This window comes from Juglans regia, chromosome 13, assembly GCF_001411555.2.
Source record: "Juglans regia cultivar Chandler chromosome 13, Walnut 2.0, whole genome shotgun sequence".
Classification (NCBI taxonomy): domain Eukaryota; kingdom Viridiplantae; phylum Streptophyta; class Magnoliopsida; order Fagales; family Juglandaceae; genus Juglans; species Juglans regia.
Window position 1 is genome coordinate 5,446,082 of NC_049913.1, and position 19,179 is coordinate 5,465,260.

The 19,179-nt window shown below is 37.5% G+C and overlaps 2 protein-coding genes and 1 pseudogene across 5 annotated transcripts; 1 reads left to right on the forward strand and 2 right to left on the reverse strand.

The window, feature by feature from the left end:
- Positions 1–684: 684 nt before the first annotated feature.
- Positions 685–4,945, reverse strand: LOC108986926 (annotated as a pseudogene).
- A 1,997-nt stretch (positions 4,946–6,942) lies between these two features.
- LOC108986968 (phosphatidylinositol/phosphatidylcholine transfer protein SFH3-like) lies at positions 6,943–12,529 on the forward strand. 3 transcript variants are annotated; one of them, XR_001995463.2, is made up of 16 exons: positions 6,943–7,200; positions 7,459–7,615; positions 8,210–8,471; positions 8,591–8,690; positions 8,794–9,060; positions 9,262–9,339; positions 9,460–9,561; positions 9,647–9,696; positions 9,949–10,048; positions 10,159–10,251; positions 10,600–10,716; positions 10,959–11,076; positions 11,397–11,776; positions 11,860–11,934; positions 12,048–12,121; positions 12,303–12,529. XR_001995463.2 is itself a non-coding variant. In XM_018959783.2 (15 exons), the coding sequence occupies exons 2-15, from the start codon at positions 7,561–7,563 to the stop codon at positions 12,063–12,065; spliced, it is 1,803 nt and encodes a 600-aa protein (XP_018815328.1). In that variant the 5' UTR covers positions 6,943–7,200; positions 7,459–7,560; the 3' UTR covers positions 12,066–12,529. The 3 variants fall into 3 exon arrangements, 1 of the variants encoding a protein (XP_018815328.1); XR_004798066.1 differs by having other exon boundaries at positions 10,600–10,704; XM_018959783.2 differs by having other exon boundaries at positions 10,600–10,704; positions 12,048–12,529.
- A 293-nt stretch (positions 12,530–12,822) lies between these two features.
- Positions 12,823–19,179, reverse strand: LOC108986967 (phosphatidylinositol/phosphatidylcholine transfer protein SFH8-like). Of its 2 annotated transcripts, none has more exons than XM_018959781.2 (14): positions 18,714–19,179; positions 17,672–17,972; positions 17,085–17,184; positions 16,737–17,003; positions 16,550–16,627; positions 16,335–16,436; positions 16,204–16,253; positions 15,972–16,071; positions 15,677–15,775; positions 15,402–15,515; positions 14,890–15,022; positions 14,160–14,563; positions 13,305–13,379; positions 12,823–13,181 (listed from the first exon to the last, which is right to left on the reverse strand). In XM_018959781.2, exons 1-14 carry the CDS (start codon positions 18,745–18,747, stop codon positions 13,161–13,163), a joined length of 1,878 nt encoding a protein of 625 aa, XP_018815326.1. In that variant the 5' UTR covers positions 18,748–19,179; the 3' UTR covers positions 12,823–13,160. The 2 variants fall into 2 exon arrangements, with proteins under 2 accessions (XP_018815326.1, XP_018815325.1); XM_018959780.2 differs by having other exon boundaries at positions 15,402–15,518; positions 18,714–19,084.

Below are 19,179 nucleotides of genomic sequence, written 5' to 3' on the forward strand. Positions count from 1 at the left end.
AGGGTTTTGAATTCAACAATCCAATGAAACCATAAAAGCATCTATCTGCGTCGTCAACACGTTTGGATCAAACCCTACTACAACAGTCGATGTAAATGGAGTCATTTAGGGGAGCTTTTCCCTTTCAACTTTAATTAGGTCATGATGTCCAACTTCATGAATCACGACTTATTTTTTTAGGGAAATACAAAGATGCCCTGTTTGGGCTTGAAATTTGAAAAAATATGAATTTTAATTAAAAAAAATTAACACCAGATTGATCGAAACGCTCTTGCAGAGCCAACATTAATAAATAATTTTTTAATAGTAAAATTCTATAACTGTTAAAAAACTTATTTTGTACAGCAATTTCTAAAAGACACTCGAATGCAAGAAGGGATTGTGACGTTGGAATAATTAAGAAAAGGAGTGTAAAGTAAAAACATAATGAAGGACCCAAAACATAAATATTTTGCATTGCTTAGTCGTTGCTTACAATGGGGGGGTTGATTATTTATAATCCTTTTAGTAATATAATGGGAAGCATGATGGGGACCTTTCCAAATTGCATAGCATTAGCATATAGGTTAGGGGCCCACATTGATATTAATTGATGTAGTGGGGTGGAGTGAATTTTTGAAATGACGAATGAACTAAAATATAAATGTGTCTAAGTAAGAGTCATTGTCCATAGAAAAGCATGCATTGATATGTACACACAAAAACATCCATTCAAATGTTGCCAACAAAATAAGGAAGATTTTAGATCACGAGTTGCCACATTGCTCTCTCCGCCAACTTTTTTTTGTACAATTTTTTTTTTCTTTTTAGATATTTAAGTCATAAAAGAATTATATAAAATAATAATCTATAAAATGATGTAACTTGATATAATTCGTCAAATTGTAATATGCAGCTACAGACAACTAATGGTGTCGATCAAATCCCTTCAAAGAATCTTATATGGTCTTCAAATGTTTCCCCATGCCGAATTTTGGCCACCGAGCCATATTCTTCAACCTAAAAATAAAAGCAGTAGAAGCCATCTCTAGGGTTAATTGATGGAACACTCGAGACTTTCCAGTATCATTTTTGTACAGAATAGATGTGTGGTTGAAGAAACAGACAGCATAAAGTCAATTCTTTCATACCCAGTACTCTGGAGGGCGCATCTTAAGATTAAAAGTTGATGCCATGCTCATGAAATAAGCACCTGCATCATGAACAACGAGACCAGCTCCCTGCAAAGTGAAACTCAATCAGAAGAAAGTAAAATGGAATCCTCAGGTTTTTTGGTTGACGCACAAGAGCATTCAAACTTAGCCCCCATTAAAAAAGGCAAGAAAATTATAGATGTTAGAATCCAACAGGAGCCTAGACACTACCTTGACTGGAGTTGGAAGTTCTCTATCCTTCCCCAGGAAATCTGCCGACTCACATACAGGGCCCACTACATCAAAGGTTGACATCTCAGCACCTGGTGGTGCAGGAGAAACCAACTCTATGTGCTGCAACCAGATACTTACAAGTCAATTGTTATAAGAAAGGCAAAAACAAGTCTGATAAACAAAAAAAAAACACAGGAACGTGGGATGTAGCAATGCTGATTAGTGAAATTAGTTCGAAATGAGGAAAACTACAAGTACATCTATTACATAATATTATAGATCAGAATCAGCAATTTGAGTTTCAAATAGACTGAATACTCCACTGTTATATAGGTGTGAGATATGGTTACTGACTAACACAATATTTGGATCAAGTTTTTATTTTTTGATCGGTAAAATCTCACTTTTATGATTTTTGGATCAAGTACGACATGTTGAATTATTTTTTTCAAGCACTAAACAGAAAGCATTTGATAATACACTTGAAATTTAAAAAAAAAAAAACAAAAAACAAACTGATACTGAGCTGATTGAAGTGAGATGTCCATCATCTTCAATCGACACTAAGGCTGTTCACCCCGAGGGAAGTTAAGAATAATTGAATACTTACATGATAAGCGCCATAGAGGCTAGGACGGATAAGTTCTGCCATGCTGCCATCGATCACGACAAAGTTTTTGGTTCCATTAGTCTTAACCCCACTTACCCGATTAACCAAGCAGCAAGTATTTGCAATCACTGATCTCCCAGGTTCAATAATGAGAGTAAGATTTCGTGAAAGGACCAAGTCGCGAACCTGCACCAACAACCAAGATTCTAAAAATGAGAATTTATACAAATAAAAGTAGGAACTTTAATTCTTGTGGTAACTACAACACACTAGGAAACAAAGCCTTATTTACCATGTCAACCATTTTAACACCAGCGAGGACTCTTTTCAAAAAATACCTGCCAAGACTCTGAAATAAAAGTAAATGAAGAGAGTTCGCCTTCTCAAGTGAGAGAGGCTTTTAACTCTCTACATGTTGCAATTACTCAGCCAATACCTTTTTAACTCTGAAATAACTCTCTACATGTTGCAATTACATGTTGCAATTACTCAGCCAATCCCTAACTCTCAAGTGAGGGATGGAACCAGTTACCCACCTTCCACCCTTTGTTTATGGGGAGAAGAGGTGCCATTTGGTCCAAGGACCATTCATGTTAAAATCAAATTATTTCTGCCAGGTAGTGGATTTTCATGTAAATCACAAAAATTCATGCAAGGCTCAGATGATTATGATGGCGGTAAAAACTAAAATCCCTTTTCCTTCGAAGCCTAACTGTGCTCTACATTCTTGTAAAACGTGCAAATGTAAGAACCCTTTCTGCACAAATCATTCTAAGATAACTACTTTCGAGTGTCTAGTATGCAGCTATAACTATGTAGAATTTTGAGGATAAAAATTAGCATTTGATGCCTGTAACATGTCCGTGGTCGGGAGTAAATGCTACCCATGCATCAAGAACTCTCTCTTTCTTCATGGGAGTTATTCACTATGCAGATTTAATTTTCATGCTTAACAAAAGCAAGAAAACAAGGATGGAGAGATATGATCCTCACAGTATCAATGAGATCCCTGGGTGTGGGGAGGACAGCACCAGAATGATAATAATCTATCCCAAGCCCACCTCCAATATTTAAGTAATCAACTTTGAATCCTTGAGCTCGGATCTGGTCAATGTAGTTGACCATAAGAACCGCTACATCCCTGAATATGTCCACCTGAAAATTTCTCATATCATAGAAAGAACAATACATGTTTACGTATTGAAAAACCAAATTGCAGAATATCAGAATTGGCGCCCCCCCCCCCACAAAAGAAAAAAGAAACAGAGAATGAATCCAAGATCAATAGAAAAAATAGTGGGACAGATTCTGCTGGAACAGCCCATGACAAGTCAAAACAGCAACAGACAACCAAGCTACGCAAATAAAAACTTTACCGTATAAAGAAATCTAAGAGTTTTCGTCATGTGAACCGATTGGGATAGGTACAGCTATCATACAATGAGCATTACTTTTCCCAGACTTAAACTTCAGCAGGTTCTAAAGCACCTTCAATTATGGAAAACTTATACCGAAAGAAAAAAAAAGCACAACTACATGAGAGAAACATAGAGACAAACACAATGTAGTTGAAATACCTTCGTGATGGTGGACCCAAGATGGCAATGCGCTCCCACAAGCTTCAGCTCGTTAGGATGTGCCTTGACAGCATCCAAGAACCATAGCAGCTTCTCATTTCTAATGCCAAATTTGGAGTTTTTATTCCCAGTGGCAACATAAGGATGGACCTAGAAAAGAATAGACGTGCCACTAACATAAAGTTCAGTACAAAGAAAGTAGACCAACGTGAAAAAAATGAACTTGGGTAGTTCAGATAAAAGAGTAGTTGTGATTAGTATGTACTGCCTTACTTCAATAGTATAGATGACCAAGTATGAAGCAAATGGACAATAAAACACGTTTTAAATCATATGCATCAAGGGCGCTCCTATAAGAGATTATTATTTCAAGAATAAGTGGTGGACTAAGGGCTGATTCAAACTTCTGAAACCCAAAGTGTTCCCAAGGTGCAAACGACCATCTAATGTATGGAATTCGCTGATGTCCTGAATGAACCAGTCGATTGGCAAAGATTTTAACGTAGTCAATTTAAAGTCTGTAAAAGGTGTTCTCTTTACTTACAATACAAGTTCCACATAGAAAACGACCATAAAAATATGAAGAATAATCTGGCTACAACATACCTGAGAGTCCACGTCTGGGTTAATCCGAAGCATAACATTAACCTTCTTGCCCGCTATTCTCGCAGCTGATACAATATTCTCCAAGTCAAATTCACTATCAACGTTAACAAAGACACCCCTCTCGGCAGCTAAACCAAATCCTCCAAGAGTTTCCCATTCCCATTAAAAATACACCTGTTCATACGGACACCAAATATTAACACAAAAGTTAAAACTAAAAAAGTAGTGACACGGGTACAATGCGAGATAGCGCTTAAGCATTACTAGTCAAATCTAGATCAACATATCTCAAAATCAATATATGTGAGAGAGCACTTGGTGGGATAAAATCCGGCGTGGAGAGCCAGCCTCAGTTCATTTCCACTAACAAGCACTGCACCAGAACCAAGCTGCCTCAAATGCTCCAGAATCTTCAAGTTATTGTTGGCTTTGACAGCATACCCAATGGCCGAGTTCAGCCCCTCCAATGCCTCCTTATAGGCCTCGAAGTTTCTGGTGATCTGGGGCTTACTGCAGAGATAGAAAGGCCTCTTATCAACGGACTCCATGACGTCCTGGACCTTGAGGCTCTCACAGTAAAGAAACCCATCAGAGGATTTGGTGAAACAGTGCTGAAATGGTGTGGTCTGGGTTGGGTCTTGGGTGAGGACGGCTCTGAGGGAGAGAAGTCTTGGGGCGGGTTTGAGATGTAAGATTGGGATTGGAGAAAAGGAGGTTTGGTTAAGAGTGAATTTGTGGGTTTTGGGGAGGGATGGGGAGTGAGAGATGAAACTTGCGGCGGCCATGGACGAAGAAGACAGCATTGACAAAAGGACAAAAGGTCTTAGGGTGCTTTTGTCTTATTCGTGACTTTGTTTATTAGAAAATTGTACGGTATCACGAATGAATGTTTCTAGAAGAGACTAGAACGTCTCGGGTTGACAAATGTACGGCCATGTTTGGCTTTGAGACCAAATCAAAATATCTTACATCTCAGTCAAAGATATTTTTCGGTCTAAGTTATAAAATCCAAACATGCAAATCTCACTCAATTTTTCATAAGGCCGAGGATTCACTGAGAATCCTCACTGGCCATGTAAATTTTTTTTTTTGCTTTTTTTCTTAAACATTTTTTTAAAAGTCTTAAATATTTAAAAAAAAAAATTCACAAAATTATTAAAAAACATTTGTTTAATCATTAAAGAAATAAAAATGTACAATCGGTATCCACTCTCAACGAGTATTCTTAGTAGAACTAGAATTTTCCTTTTAGTAAATATCAAAAATTCAAAATAAATTTTCTTTTATATTATTCTAAACATATATATATATATATATTAAAGGAGAACCGACAGGCAGCCACCAAATTAATTAATTTAAAATGTACAAAAATTCTCACTTTTATTTTTTTAAGTAATTTTATTTTTAATTAAGTTAAAAAATAGTAATTTATCTTTTACTATTCATCAAACATCTCAGTCCTATTATTTGTGTGTATGTATTATTTGGACAATATTAAGCACTTAATAAATACTGCACAATTCACTTTATATGTGTCTCAAGTTTGAAGATATCGATACATTTATCGGTGATTCGGTGATAATTATACTAGTGCTGGTAAAGATGATGTGCGGCTACGGTTACATGTGAGACTAGTGGTAGCGTGACAGAAGAGTATAGACTTTTTTTTTGACAATAGAAGAGTGGTATTGGTTGAAGGTTGGCGGTGGGGAGGACACATCACACATCTTGTAACGTTAAATACAGTCGTAAAGTATGTAAATATTACATAATCTTTTGATAAAAGAGCAGATTTATTATTAAAAAATTAATTTTTTATCAAATAATTATGATATTTACTCACTTTTTTAAAAAAAATTATGACTCTTATATATTTTACGACTATAAATATCATTTTTCTTTTTTACAGAAGAACGACGGGGCAAGAGAATGGCTTACCAACAAAAGTTCGACTCAATATACCAATGTCCAAAGTCACCTCTCTCTCTCAATGAATTTGTCCTCAATGTTATATAGTTGTCCTACTTGATAACATCGAACCAAGATGTTTAGTATGATAATTGTCGAGTATCGCTTGGCCATGGAGGCACGTGAGAGAAAATGTGATTCAAGCACGTACTAAAATAGGGACTAATTTCAAGTTGCGTGTGTTCTATTTTTGGTTTTTCAAGTTCAATCCAATAGTTCAAAACTCCTCCACACCATTCATATATCTTTTGGCTGTAGTGGGTTTACGTGGGTGCAATTGCATGCAGATCTCAACCACAAACTAATATTGGAAAACTCATGGCACAGCGTCTGGATGAGGTAGAGATTTACGTACCCACCCAAAAAAGTTAAAAAAGAAAGTTAAAGGAGGTGGGAAAAATTGAAAAATATATATAAATTAATGGAGGTTGAATACATATATATATATATATATATATATTGAAGTTGACATGATCTTTACATTTGATTATCATTCAATATGACATAGGATTTCCATAAGCTGGCATGAGAATTAGAATAAGCAAAATTTTAGTGGAGAGCCACGACGCTAATTAAATTGACTTTCTCTCACCAACTTCAACATCAGTGTATAAAATACAGCTATGAAAGTATAATACCTGCAAGCAAATCCATTAAAAAATAAAATAATCCACAAAAATAAAATAAATTGTATAGCATATAGTTTATGAACATGGAACTAGTCGTTAATGGTGCGGGGAAAGTGGGTGGGTTTGGAGCTATTACATAATCTTGGTTGGTTAGTTGCGTGGGGAAGAGAGAGTCCCAACGGAGTGGCTTGCATTTATTTTCGCCTACTCTTTCTCTTCTGTTTCATAGCAACAGAAAAAAGAGGCCAATTATCTACGCTCTGCAGTCTGCAAGACCCTGTCAATGGCAGGGAACAAGATATTCCAATTCCTATTTCTGTCATGTCATCCTGGCTGTCCATTTTGGCCGTCCTTTGGGGCCGCAACTTCAGAGAGTAATCCGGGTGATATATACACTTCTCTCTTCCTCTCACGGCACCCCTTTGCTACATTCTTATCGAAAGGTATTCCTTACCCAAACCCCATCTCTCTCTCTCTGCCTTCGTCTTCTTCTCTACCCACATTCTCTTTTCACTTCATTACTCGTCTGATTCTTGAACTTTTGGATCCAACATTTTATGGCATTTGCGTTTATTCGTTTTCTTTGGCTACTATGATGTTTTCCAACAGGCTTTTATTATTCCAACTTTTTTTTCCTTCGTTTATATTGATTATGTTTGCTCTGAATGTTGCAAGTTTCTGACTTTTGTGTATGGGTAAAGGTGTAGGCATATACCGTGAGGGAACTAGTTTGGGCGTCTTGTTATATATGAGTGCTTGATCCTCCTGTCCTCTTGTGGTCTTAATCGAGCTTATCTTGCAATATGGCAACTGTGTGCGAAACTATGTCTGGGCCTCTTGAACGACCATCTAAAGAGGGTAAGTCTCTCGCAAGCATGCCTTTGTCCGCACTTCGTCTGCTGGAATCTTGTTATGAGATATATATCTATCTTGATGTGGTTTTGATTATTCTAAATACTTCCCTGATTATGTTCCATGTATGACAGTGATGAGAATTGATTCTGAGAGAAGTGAAAAAAGAAGAAATAAAAGGAATAGAAAGATTTCAGATTTGGAAGATCAAGAATTTCCCTCTTAACTAAGCCCAAAGCGGATCTCTTTTGCTTTAGGAAATTTCGCATCACACAGTTTTAAAGACATCAAAATGATTTAAATGAGCCAAATGGAGACTTCTGTCAATTTTATGTAACCTCAGAGCTGTTGCAATTGTGGAAAATATTTTCTTTGTAGTCGTAATTTGTTTTTCTTCTATCATTTAGATGGAAACTTGTTGGTTAAACCTGCCTTGATTCATGATGCTTTCTTGATTCTTGAGGGGCTTGAATATGTCAAAATTCACTTGCTATGAGATGAAATATGAAAGAGCAGTAGCAAGAGGAGAAGATCTTTCAGCCAGTCTTTTTGTTACGACCTTAAATTTATGAGTGGTCTAAACATTGTTCATTTTTATAGGTCCGGAGAAATATGACTTCGAAAACTCTGAGGATGAGAAGAAGACAAGACTCGGATCTCTCAAGAAGAAGGCAATTAATGCCTCGACCAAGTTTAGGCATTCCTTGAAAAGGAGGGGCCGGAGAAACAGCAAGGTTATGTCTGTTGCTATCGAGGATAACATCGATGCAGAGGAGCTACAGGCTGTGGATGCATTCCGCCAAGCACTTATCTTGGAAGAACTACTACCCTCAAAACATGATGATCATCATATGATGCTAAGGTCACAGATACTTCTCTTTCTTCACTATTAAAAGGCTATAGGTTGCACTTGTAGCTGTAGCTCAGTTATGCCTCCAGAATACAAACAACCAACCAGGTCATTCATGTATGTTGGTACAGATTTTTAAGGGCTAGGAAGTTTGACATTGAGAAAACAAAGCAAATGTGGGCTGATATGCTCCACTGGAGGAAGGAGTTTGGAACAGACACAGTCATGGAGGTATTCACTGAAAAATTAAATTACTTTCTAATACTTGATTTCTGTTTTTTTTTTTTTTCACTAACAAGCTGTCAAATCTTTTTTCTTCCCTTTCTTGGTTAAGGAATTTGATTTCAAGGAAGTCGATGAAGTCTTAAATTACTACCCACAAGGGAATCATGGAGTTGATAAAGAAGGACGACCTGTTTACATCGAAAGGCTTGGTCAAGTTGATTCCACCAAGCTGTTGCAAGTCACAACAATGGACCGCTATCTGAAGTATCATGTAAGGGAGTTTGAGAGGACCTTTGCTGTAAAGATGCCAGCCTGTTCCATTGCTGCTAAGAAGCACATTGACCAGAGCACAACTATTTTGGATGTGCAAGGAGTGGTAAGCTGGCAGTTCCTATTTTATATTTGCTCAACCAAGCAGTACTTAAATCATCAAACAGAGGATGGTAGAAATTCACTCAAAATATTGATTAAAAACCATTTTATTGCTTTTGTTTTTTGTGAATTCTTTTTACTTTCTGTCCAATTAATTATTTTCGGAAAGGGTGTATCCTAAGTTATTATACGATTGACGCCTCAGGGGCTTAAACAATTCAGCAAATCTGCAAGGGAACTTATTACATGCCTTCAGAAGATTGATGGTGACAATTATCCTGAGGTACGCATTTTCTCTCTAAAAGCTCATGATGTGCCTCAAGCTTCTTGGTGTTCTACCTTAGCCTGAATTATAGTTTCTGGCTTCACTCACATTGACTGATCAATCTTCTGTTTATTGCAGAGCCTAAACCGCATGTTCATCATCAATGCTGGCTCTGGATTTAGGCTCTTATGGAATACAGTTAAAACATTCCTTGATCCCAAGACCACTTCAAAAATTCATGTAAGCATTGTCATCCATCTATCCAAAACTTCCACTGACTTTGATCAAGTAATTCTGCTAAAGAAAGTCACGATTAATTTATCAGGTTCTTGGCAATAAGTACCAGAGCAAGTTGCTTGAAGTTATTGATGCTAGGTAATTCTTTCTTCATCCAGTTCACACAAAATCTAAATTTTGTCTATTTTGGCCAGTTTTATTTTGCCAGAGGACCAGCTCATCTGGTATAAATTGCATGTTCCACAATTGCAATTACAAATCTTACTTGAGAAGATCCTTCCACGTTAGCTACCTTGACAACATCTATAACATGCTTGATGGAAGAATTTTATTATAAACAATTTTTCCATCAAATCTCATTTACACCTTGTTTTCCTGGATTTGTGGCAGTGAGCTTCCAGAGTTTTTCGGTGGTTCTTGTACCTGTGCAGACAAGGGTGGTTGCATGCGTTCTGATAAGGGGCCATGGAATGATCCAGACATATTGAAGGTGACTGACTATACTTCTTAATGATCTTTGATCAAGTTAAAATGTCCTTTTTTATCTGAGCAAGATGCAACATAAACAATAAATGACTAATTATAATTTTGATAAGCCAGATGGTTCAAAATGGTGAGGCCAAATGCCCGAGGACAATACTCTCCGGGATTGAGGAGAAGACAATTTCTGAAGATGAGAATGCATGCCCAAAGGTAATGAGTTGAAAGAAGTCTGACCTCTTTGGCAAGTTCATGATCTTCTCTGTATTCTATAAGCAAAAAGATTCCTTCAAATTCGTCTAGACTTGAGAACTTCAAGTGAATGATAGAAAACATATGAAGTGGATTCTATAACATTTAAGATTATTCATATAAATTTCTTCGGACAACATTAAATGCGATAGAATTCACTTCATGTCTATCTTTCTCGTAAATGAGAATTTGAAAATTCACGATTCCATTACAAGTATACTCTCGGTCATGGTCTTTGAATTGTCTGGTCTGTCTTTATACAAGTCAATTAAATGCCTGACGCTTTCTTTTCAATGCTATAATATGAAGAGGTACGATTCTTTCAACTCAGAAGCAGGCGACGTGCAATGTCTCTCTCCAATATTTTCAAGGGATTATGCGGAGGATCCAAGACTCTCTCCTGTTCCTGAAGAAGTACATTTTTCTGTATTTCCATCTCACTCTACTCAATTTAATTCATCGCACGATAGAAGTTATTTATTCTAATCAAGTTTATCAACTTTGACATGAAGATTATGTCATCGAGGCCAAGAGTGCTAGCGGGGAATCTTTCGAGATTACTATATTTCTGAGTTGATTTCTATATTGGATCTCTATCTCTTGCAATTTGGACATAGATTGTTAACTTTGCTCCTTATGAGTAAATAAAAATTCTATTCACGTTGCAGGCTCCCATCATCAAAAGGAGGAATAGTGCCTATCACAGCTTCGTTCCAATTGTAGACAAGGCTCTGGTTGCAGCTTGGCCAAACTCAGTTCAAGATGATAAATTTTCATTTTCTAAAGGTACAAAATTGAAAATTTGCTTCTTTGATGCCTTCCAGTTTAGAATCAGATATGTGTATGATTAAACTAAAAATATCCTTAATACTATCTTGTGTAGTGTCACTGGTTTCCATGTAAACATGTTGCAAGGTTATTTTCTTCGACATGGAATAATTCCAGCTTGTTTAAATACGATTAAAATTGACATAATCTCTTTGTGGAAATGTGACACGAAAGTGGAAGAACACCAACTTTTAGAGGTTTTCATTTACTTTAAATTGGGAATTTTCGTGATCAAGGATTTATTGAACAAAATTTACTTTGTGTTTCCATTGCTACAGAATGTTTCCCTGTGCATAATTCTTTCAAGGCTCCTGAAGGACTAAGCAATCCCATTATTGGTGGGATTATGGCCATTGTTATGGGCATCTTCACTGTAGTCCGCCTGGCAAGGAACATGCCAAAGAAAGTTACTGAAGCGTCCCTCTATGACAGCTCCTTTTACTATGATCCCACCATGATGAAAGGCCATCAGTTGCCACCACCTGCTATCACCAGCAGCGATTACATGTCGATGATGAAACGTATGGCTGAATTGGAGAAGAAGGTCGTTGCTTTGACCAACAAACCAGCCGTCATGCCACCTGAGAAGGAGGAGTTACTGAACGCTGCACTGAGCCGTGTCGATGCCCTCGAACAGCAGCTATCCTCGACCAAGAAGGTATGATCTGATATAAGATACACGAAGACAGAACTTTAATTTAAGATAACCAAATGTAACGAATACCATTCTTCTTTGTGCAGGCGCTTGAGGATTCTCTTGTTCATCAGCAGGAGCTCGTAGCCTACATTGAGAAGAAGAAGAAGAAGAACAAGCTGGTATATTTACTAAATCTCGGATGTTGCTTACAATTTTCAATCGCACCTGTTTCAGATATAGAAATAGAGCTTTCATTTTACTAAAAAGTTTTTATTTTGGACTGTGATTGCAGAACCCATTCCGCTGGTGAGGTGCTTGGTTGCTGGTTTCTGTACAATGCTCCAAATAATTACCTAAAGATTAACTGTAAGTCGGCGGCTATGTTGTTGGTTTTCATCCCATGAAGATGCTGTTAATGCATTTAGTCCATGTTTCATGTTTGTTTTGTCAACTTATAAATTAAACTCAAAGCCTCTTGTAAATTAAGAGTGTGTCGTTTATTCTAAATAGTGTGTGTATTGAATAAATATTCATGGGGTTTTTGCAGTTTTTGACTTTTTTGAGTCACTGAAAAGCTTCATTTCCTCTGACCAAATGAAAGGGAAAAAATCCACTGCAGAAGTTTGGCTGCCAATGAAAAGGATGGAGAATTTTGTTTTGATTATTGGGCATTTTGTCCAGTCTTTTCATTGTCTCGGATGGATTGGAGGATTATACACTCAACATTCATTAACTCAATGTCATTCACTTTCACAATCTTCTTTGTTCGTGTAACGACGTTGTCATTTTCGTCCACTTTGTCGTACAAATAAGATTATCTTCCACTCACATATACTTGTGAGTTATAGAAACTATCATACCCCCGAGTTGAGGTAGCTGCTCTCGTAGATGATAGATAAGCAAGCGGCAAAAGTATTGCATCTACAAAGAAATAAATTTACAATAAAAAGCTGATAGTCTCGCATATCACAAGAAATAAATTTACAATAAAAAGCTGATAGTCTCGCATATCACATCAAATCACGTTGGTTTATAAGCTTCTTTTTAAAGATTTGGCCAAACATATCTCAAGGGACAAATAATCACAAAAGTGCTTCATTAAAGTTGGATAACTCTCCCATCAAATGTTTCAATCTTAACAATCTCAACTCTCAAGGCCCTAAAAGTCAAAGATCTGAAAACTCAACGGTTGAGAAGTCCACTCTTTCCAAACATTCCATGGGAGGCACGACGTTTGAAAAAAAGAAAAAAGAAAAAACAAACTACTGACAGTTTCAGTACATCAATGCTATTTTTTACATCTTGACAACAAGGTCTGTTTCTCATAGATGCACTGTTTAAGATTGCGTATCCAAAGCACTAAGAAACGGATCTTCTCCTGTAGCATTGTCGTCGGCCAAACATCTTACCAGCAAAACTTCTTTTTCTGATTAACAAGCAAAAAGAGGAAATATGAGTTCACAAACTCACAATCTCATTAATGAAGCAATATGTCGACTATATGCATATATATCACACGCGTAACATTAAGATTAATCCATCGACTTACCCGCAACTTGGCTTCCTCTTGACAGTCTATGTAGGCAAGCAATTCTTCTTGCCGCATTAAAGCTTCATGCAGAGCCTGTTCAGAAGAAAGTTCTTCATCAATACATGCATCTTTTGAAAAATGCGCTGAATTAAAAAAAATACGTAAAATATATGTGTACACTGTTATCTTCAAATCGCATTCCAAATGCATGACATCAAAGGGATTTACGAAGAAAAAAAGACGGGGGGGTAATGCATGCATAGCGAGGCAGATCGAGAATGAAGATATCGTGCACATATATCAAATATAGATCATAGAAGGGGAAGGGGGAAGGGGGAAGCCAAAGAGAATTCTACAACAGCTAATTGTCTTTTCTTACGGCCAAACTATGAGTTTCTTTGGCTGGCGAACCATATTATAGACTAGGAGGGGGAAGCAGATTACTCTTATTAATTAATTACTTCCTGTTTGCCAAGAAAAAAAAATACTTTTCATTTTGGGTCCCTTTGAACACAAGCCAAAGGAGTGATAAATACAGTTGTGTGGCACCTAGCATAAAAAGAAATGAAAGGCAGTGCAGTGTTCCCACAAAGCTCCTCAAAATTTAAGTTAAAGTTATGAAGGTATGCATCAGGGCTAAAATACACTCCATTTGCCGGATGCTTCCAATGCACACAGTAGCCATCTATTGCATGTTGTGCCCACCTTTGAGATATGACAGACCTGTAATTTGATGGCTTCAATGTGCACTGGACAATCCAGCAATTAACATTCATTATAATAATTGACTAGTGAAAGGACTCCACAACAGCACTTGAAAGTTGAAATGGTCCTGCAGGATAATGATAAAGTTCCGTGCATTAGTCACTGTACCTTTTTAGTTGCAATTAGCTCTGCCTCTAAGGCATCCACGCGATAAACAGCAGCATTAAGCAATTCCTCTTTCTCATAAGGCATCTCTGATGGCTTTGATTGGAGTGTATCAACCTTCTCTTCAAGCTTACTCAACCTCTTCAGCGCAGAAGACAGGAGATCTGCCTCTGTGTGAGCTGGAGTTGGTGAAGGAGTGTGAAAATCCTCTTTGTCAGTTCCATCAACCATCAAGGAAGGAGTATTTTGCTCACGATTACTTGGTGTTTCAGAAAGCTTCTTTGTCAGACGACCAGCCACTGAACGGAAGTGAGTGAGAAGGGTCATGAAGAAGGTCATAATCACCACCAGAATCCGAGCACGAATCCCTTCAGTTGTCCTTTGGGTCTCGGGAAGAGGAAGTGTCCCTGTATAGGAAATTATTTTTTGATAAGTAGGTAACAACCAGTATTACAGGTGCAAAGAAATGAGATACCAGACAAACAATTGAGTCAAGTCAAAACAAGGAAAGGGAGGGGAGAGGGGGGTGTTTGATCATACTTCAGAGGCTTTACTATTCTATTGCCCTATACTTCTAGGAGGACGACAACAATGCCGGAGTTACACAAGGGCACTTCAAGTCCATAAGGAAGGTTCCCAAAATTGGTTTATAAGAAGGCTTGCTTCACAGTCATAGTGAGAATGGGCATATAAACATGATAGACAACGGTAGATCTAGGATAAAATTTCTAACCTTTGGGAGCATAAGGCCTATGGAGTGGCATTTGCTTCTTCCAAACAGCATCAACAGGCTTATCAACCATTGGAACATATTCATCATAACCCGAGAAACTACCAGCAAAGCTTGCCTTTCCAGCGACCTTAGCCTGCATATCCATGAAAGTACATTAAAAGAGTAAGCAGTTTCTTCAAAACATGAGCAAAATTCATTATTCAAGATAGCTTCGAATGAATTCCTAGATAATATTGCCTAGTACATCGACATACATTATCAATCAACAATCTCCAAGTAAGGCAAGGTTCAAAACAAATAAATCAAGAGATTGATATGCAATATAACCATTTCAAAACTGACCAATTCGTGAATTCAAAACCAGAGTTTAACAGGAAAAATCTTCTGAGGTCCCATTGTCATTTTACCTCGAGCAAAATAAATTTCAAGGCACCCAAAACCATCGATAAAATCATCAATGAAAGACATTGATTTTGTTATCATAATCACAGATTAAAAGGTGAGAAACCTACCTCTTCACGAACAGGAGTCAATCGAAGGTGTGAATAACTCTTACTTGCTTTTGGTGAAGCGATGTCTTCAGCTTCAGATCCTGATTCAGCAGTGGATGTATCGCTACCTCTCAACTGCTTGGAGATGGTAACAAAAGAAAAATATGTGATTAGTAGGATCAGAAAAACTTGAAATATGGCTCCATCAATAAAAACTGGAACAATTCTTATTAAGATAAAAAATACTTGAAAATGTGGCTCCATCAACAAAATCGGGTGAATCAAAAAGGTCTAACCATTGGGCAATGTGGCTTAGCAATGGCAATAACCTTCCCCTCACTGTTTAAAACTTTCACAACCTGCCTAGCACGCCTTGCTTCACCATTAAGCACCATCTGCAGGAAAGTGTGCAAACAACCAATTATTTTTCATTTACCACAAGAAGTACAACTGGTCAATGAAAAAGCATATCTGACAGCACTAAGAAATCTCACAGCTAAAAGTTCCTGTCTACTAGAATTGCGCCCCTCTACGCTTTTTAATAAAATTATATTACTTATCAAAAAGCAATCTTGAGGCTAAAAATATAACCTTTAATATATCAGGGTTTCTCCATGGCCCCTTGTCAGACCTGAGGCAACCTCCCTGATCTGAACAGGTACAGCAACCGCCAAGAAATTCTGGTAATTCACTGCCCACATTGCGAAGATTTCATTAAGTTAACAAATGGTGCACATATGAAAGGAAGATGAGTAAATATCACGGCCATTAAAAGCATGGAGGAAATATTCACATACTAGTGGAAGTACCAAACCCAAAATACCTGGCATCGATTATCTCAAGCAATTTGTTCTGGTATTTGTTTCCAAGAACCTAAAAATATACAAGAAGTCAAGGCCCCACAGTTGTGAAACATGGTACTCAGAACGTATGGTAAGGGGAAAAAAGGCATACATGAATCTTGGAAGTTGTCTTGGGATCTAGAAAAGTCTTTATTGTGTTCCAGAGCAGCCTAAACCCAGGGCCGGCGTTGATGATAAACATTTGGCAAAGAGTCTGCACGGTTAAGAGCATACCAAATTCCAAAACTGATATGAGAATTCAACTTTTGCTAATATTGCATCAGTTAGGAAATAATAAATCATGTCGAAAGAAAGCAGACTTCGTACCTCCGGATAATTGTCACAATCAATTTTCTGCAGCCGCATGATGAGTTCCCGTGCAGACTTTGTGAAGTTCTTAAAGCCCTGAATGACTAAAATGTTAGAAAGAACGAACAAATAGCTACTAGATCTTTTGATTTTCAACCAAACTATGAACTCTGCAATCAGCAATGATTATGTATGGGCTACTTACCACGCCTTGAACATCTAAGATTGTAGTGCTTGAATCTATGTGCCTCTTTGCAGCAATGGTGCAAGCTGGAAACTTTATGGCAAAGCTTTTCTCAAATTCCCGCACGTGGTATTTTATATAGCGATCCATAGTTGTAACTTGCATAAGTTTGTTAGGATCAACTCTTCCCAGTCTTTCAATGTAAACAGGCCTTCCCTCCTTGTCCACACCATGGTGACCATGAGGATAATACTTTAAAACCTCATTCAACTCTTTGAACTCGAAATCCTGACGTAAACATCAATACAGTAAATAAGGTGAAAATATACTAGGCACTGCAAATCTCGGTAAAACATCAACTTTAGTTACCTCCATAATGTTGTCAGCACCGAAGTCCTTCCTCCACTGAAGCATATCAGCCCACATATGCTTTGCTTTCTCAATATCAAACTTCCTTGCTTTCAAAAACCTGTGAGTAATGTCATAATCCTCGAGGATGTTAGAACATAACATATCTTTAGCACAAGGAAAGAGAAATATTGAGGATGCCCACATTGAGTATTTTCATTTTTTGGAAGGCAAAAGATGCCCACTTCCAATTTTTATAGAAAAGCATGGGAGAACATGCAAGGAGACACATGGGAGAATGCAAATCCCAAAGAATTGCATAGAACGTACGGATTCCAAGAAAGCTAATTTAAACATCCCAAAATTTATAAACTCGGAAAATCGAAGAAGAGGCATATTCAGGAGGCAAGTAAAAACCCATAAAAAAGATATGAAGCCATACTTCTTCCATGCTAATGATGCAATCTTCCAACTAAAGATGAAAACCCTCAAAATCAGTTATATGTATCGAAATAAAAAGAGAATCATTTTAGAAAAGGCACCAAAAAATATCTGGAATCTTTTGTGCATATGAAAGATAAATATTAAAAAGATGAGAGATGGAGCACCTCAGCATCATATGGTAATCATCATGTTTCTCTGGTAGCAGTTCATCCAAGAGCAGTGTTTGTCGAAATGCATCAACAGCCTTGAGCTCTTCAACATCCCTAACATCCTCAATGGAAACAGAGCTGACTCGACCATCACTTTTTCTTCTACTCTTTTTCTTGAGAGAGTGTTTAAATTTGGTAGATGCATTGATCGCTTTCTTTTTCAGAGACCCAATTCTAAACCTCCTTTCGTCCTCAGAATTTTCAAAATCAGATTTCCTTTCTTTTCTCTCATCACTACCAGAGAACCCTTCAAAGCCTGCCACAAAGAAACATCACAAAATGTTAAACTCCAAACAACCAATACAAAACTACGATGGACTAAAGGGCGTACAGATCCTTGTGTTTAAGGCTAAATAGTATCTTAACCAAAACAACTATAAGCAATATGGACATTTCATATCCAATTTTTATAACTTCCAAAATCCAAGGAATGAACTTCACAACAATACGCATCATCGCACAGCCACCTCAAACCCAAAGGGAAACAAAAGCGAAGTTGAACAGTTCATATACTTACGGCCACGGTCATAAGCATGAACTCCAACAAATAAAATAATTAACAAATTCACTAACGAATACCATACATCAATCAGTATGCAATTTCTTTGCAACGATTGCATTTGGTTCTCGAGAATATATGTAGAAGGGAATAAAATAACCTTTAACAGTTCCTAAAGCTTAAACTCATTCCATTATTAAGGGGCCCATAAAAGAAAATAGCTCATTCGCATAAATCTAACCCTGAGTATTGTTTTCCACATGCTCGGATAAAAAGTTTTTTTTTTTTCCTTATTCTCAACAACATTAGCCCAACCGTTCTTTACAAACAACCAGATTCAAAACTGTCCTCAGTTTTCTCAGCGACTAAACAGAGAGACTAGAGTGAAGTTGTGAAACCCTAGAACCGCACCAAACCGAACAAAAAACCGATATGAATCAACAAACATTCACAAAAGCATTTCCAAGAAAGAAAAATCGAAACTGAGAAGCCACTCACAAGGCCTGGCGAACCGGTCCAGTGGGCCCGACATCTTGTGTAAAGAAAGCTCCTTCAACCCAGCTCCGATCAGTCAGTCACGTATCAAGCTCAAAGGATCAATCAAGGAAACCCGCATTCAGGTCAGGAACACGGAAAAACGGGGCCCGAATTCCAGAAAGAGCCGGAGCCAACCGAGGAGAATGCAGTACTGGTCTCAAGTAGTGTAGTAGAAGAAGAAGAAGAAGAAGAAGAAGAGAATAAAGAAGTAGCCCCTGGAGAAGTGAAAAGGAAATGAGAGCGCTACGGTCACGGATCACGAGGAAGATCCCACGGTCATAAATGCGTCCAGTAATTCCTTACCGATCTGAGCGCTATAACGGATCGCGAAATTCGAGAGGAATTATAACTAAAAAAAAATTAAAAAAATAAAAAATAATAATGGCCGATTAACACAGCGAGGAGGACAGAGAGAGAGAACGAAGAC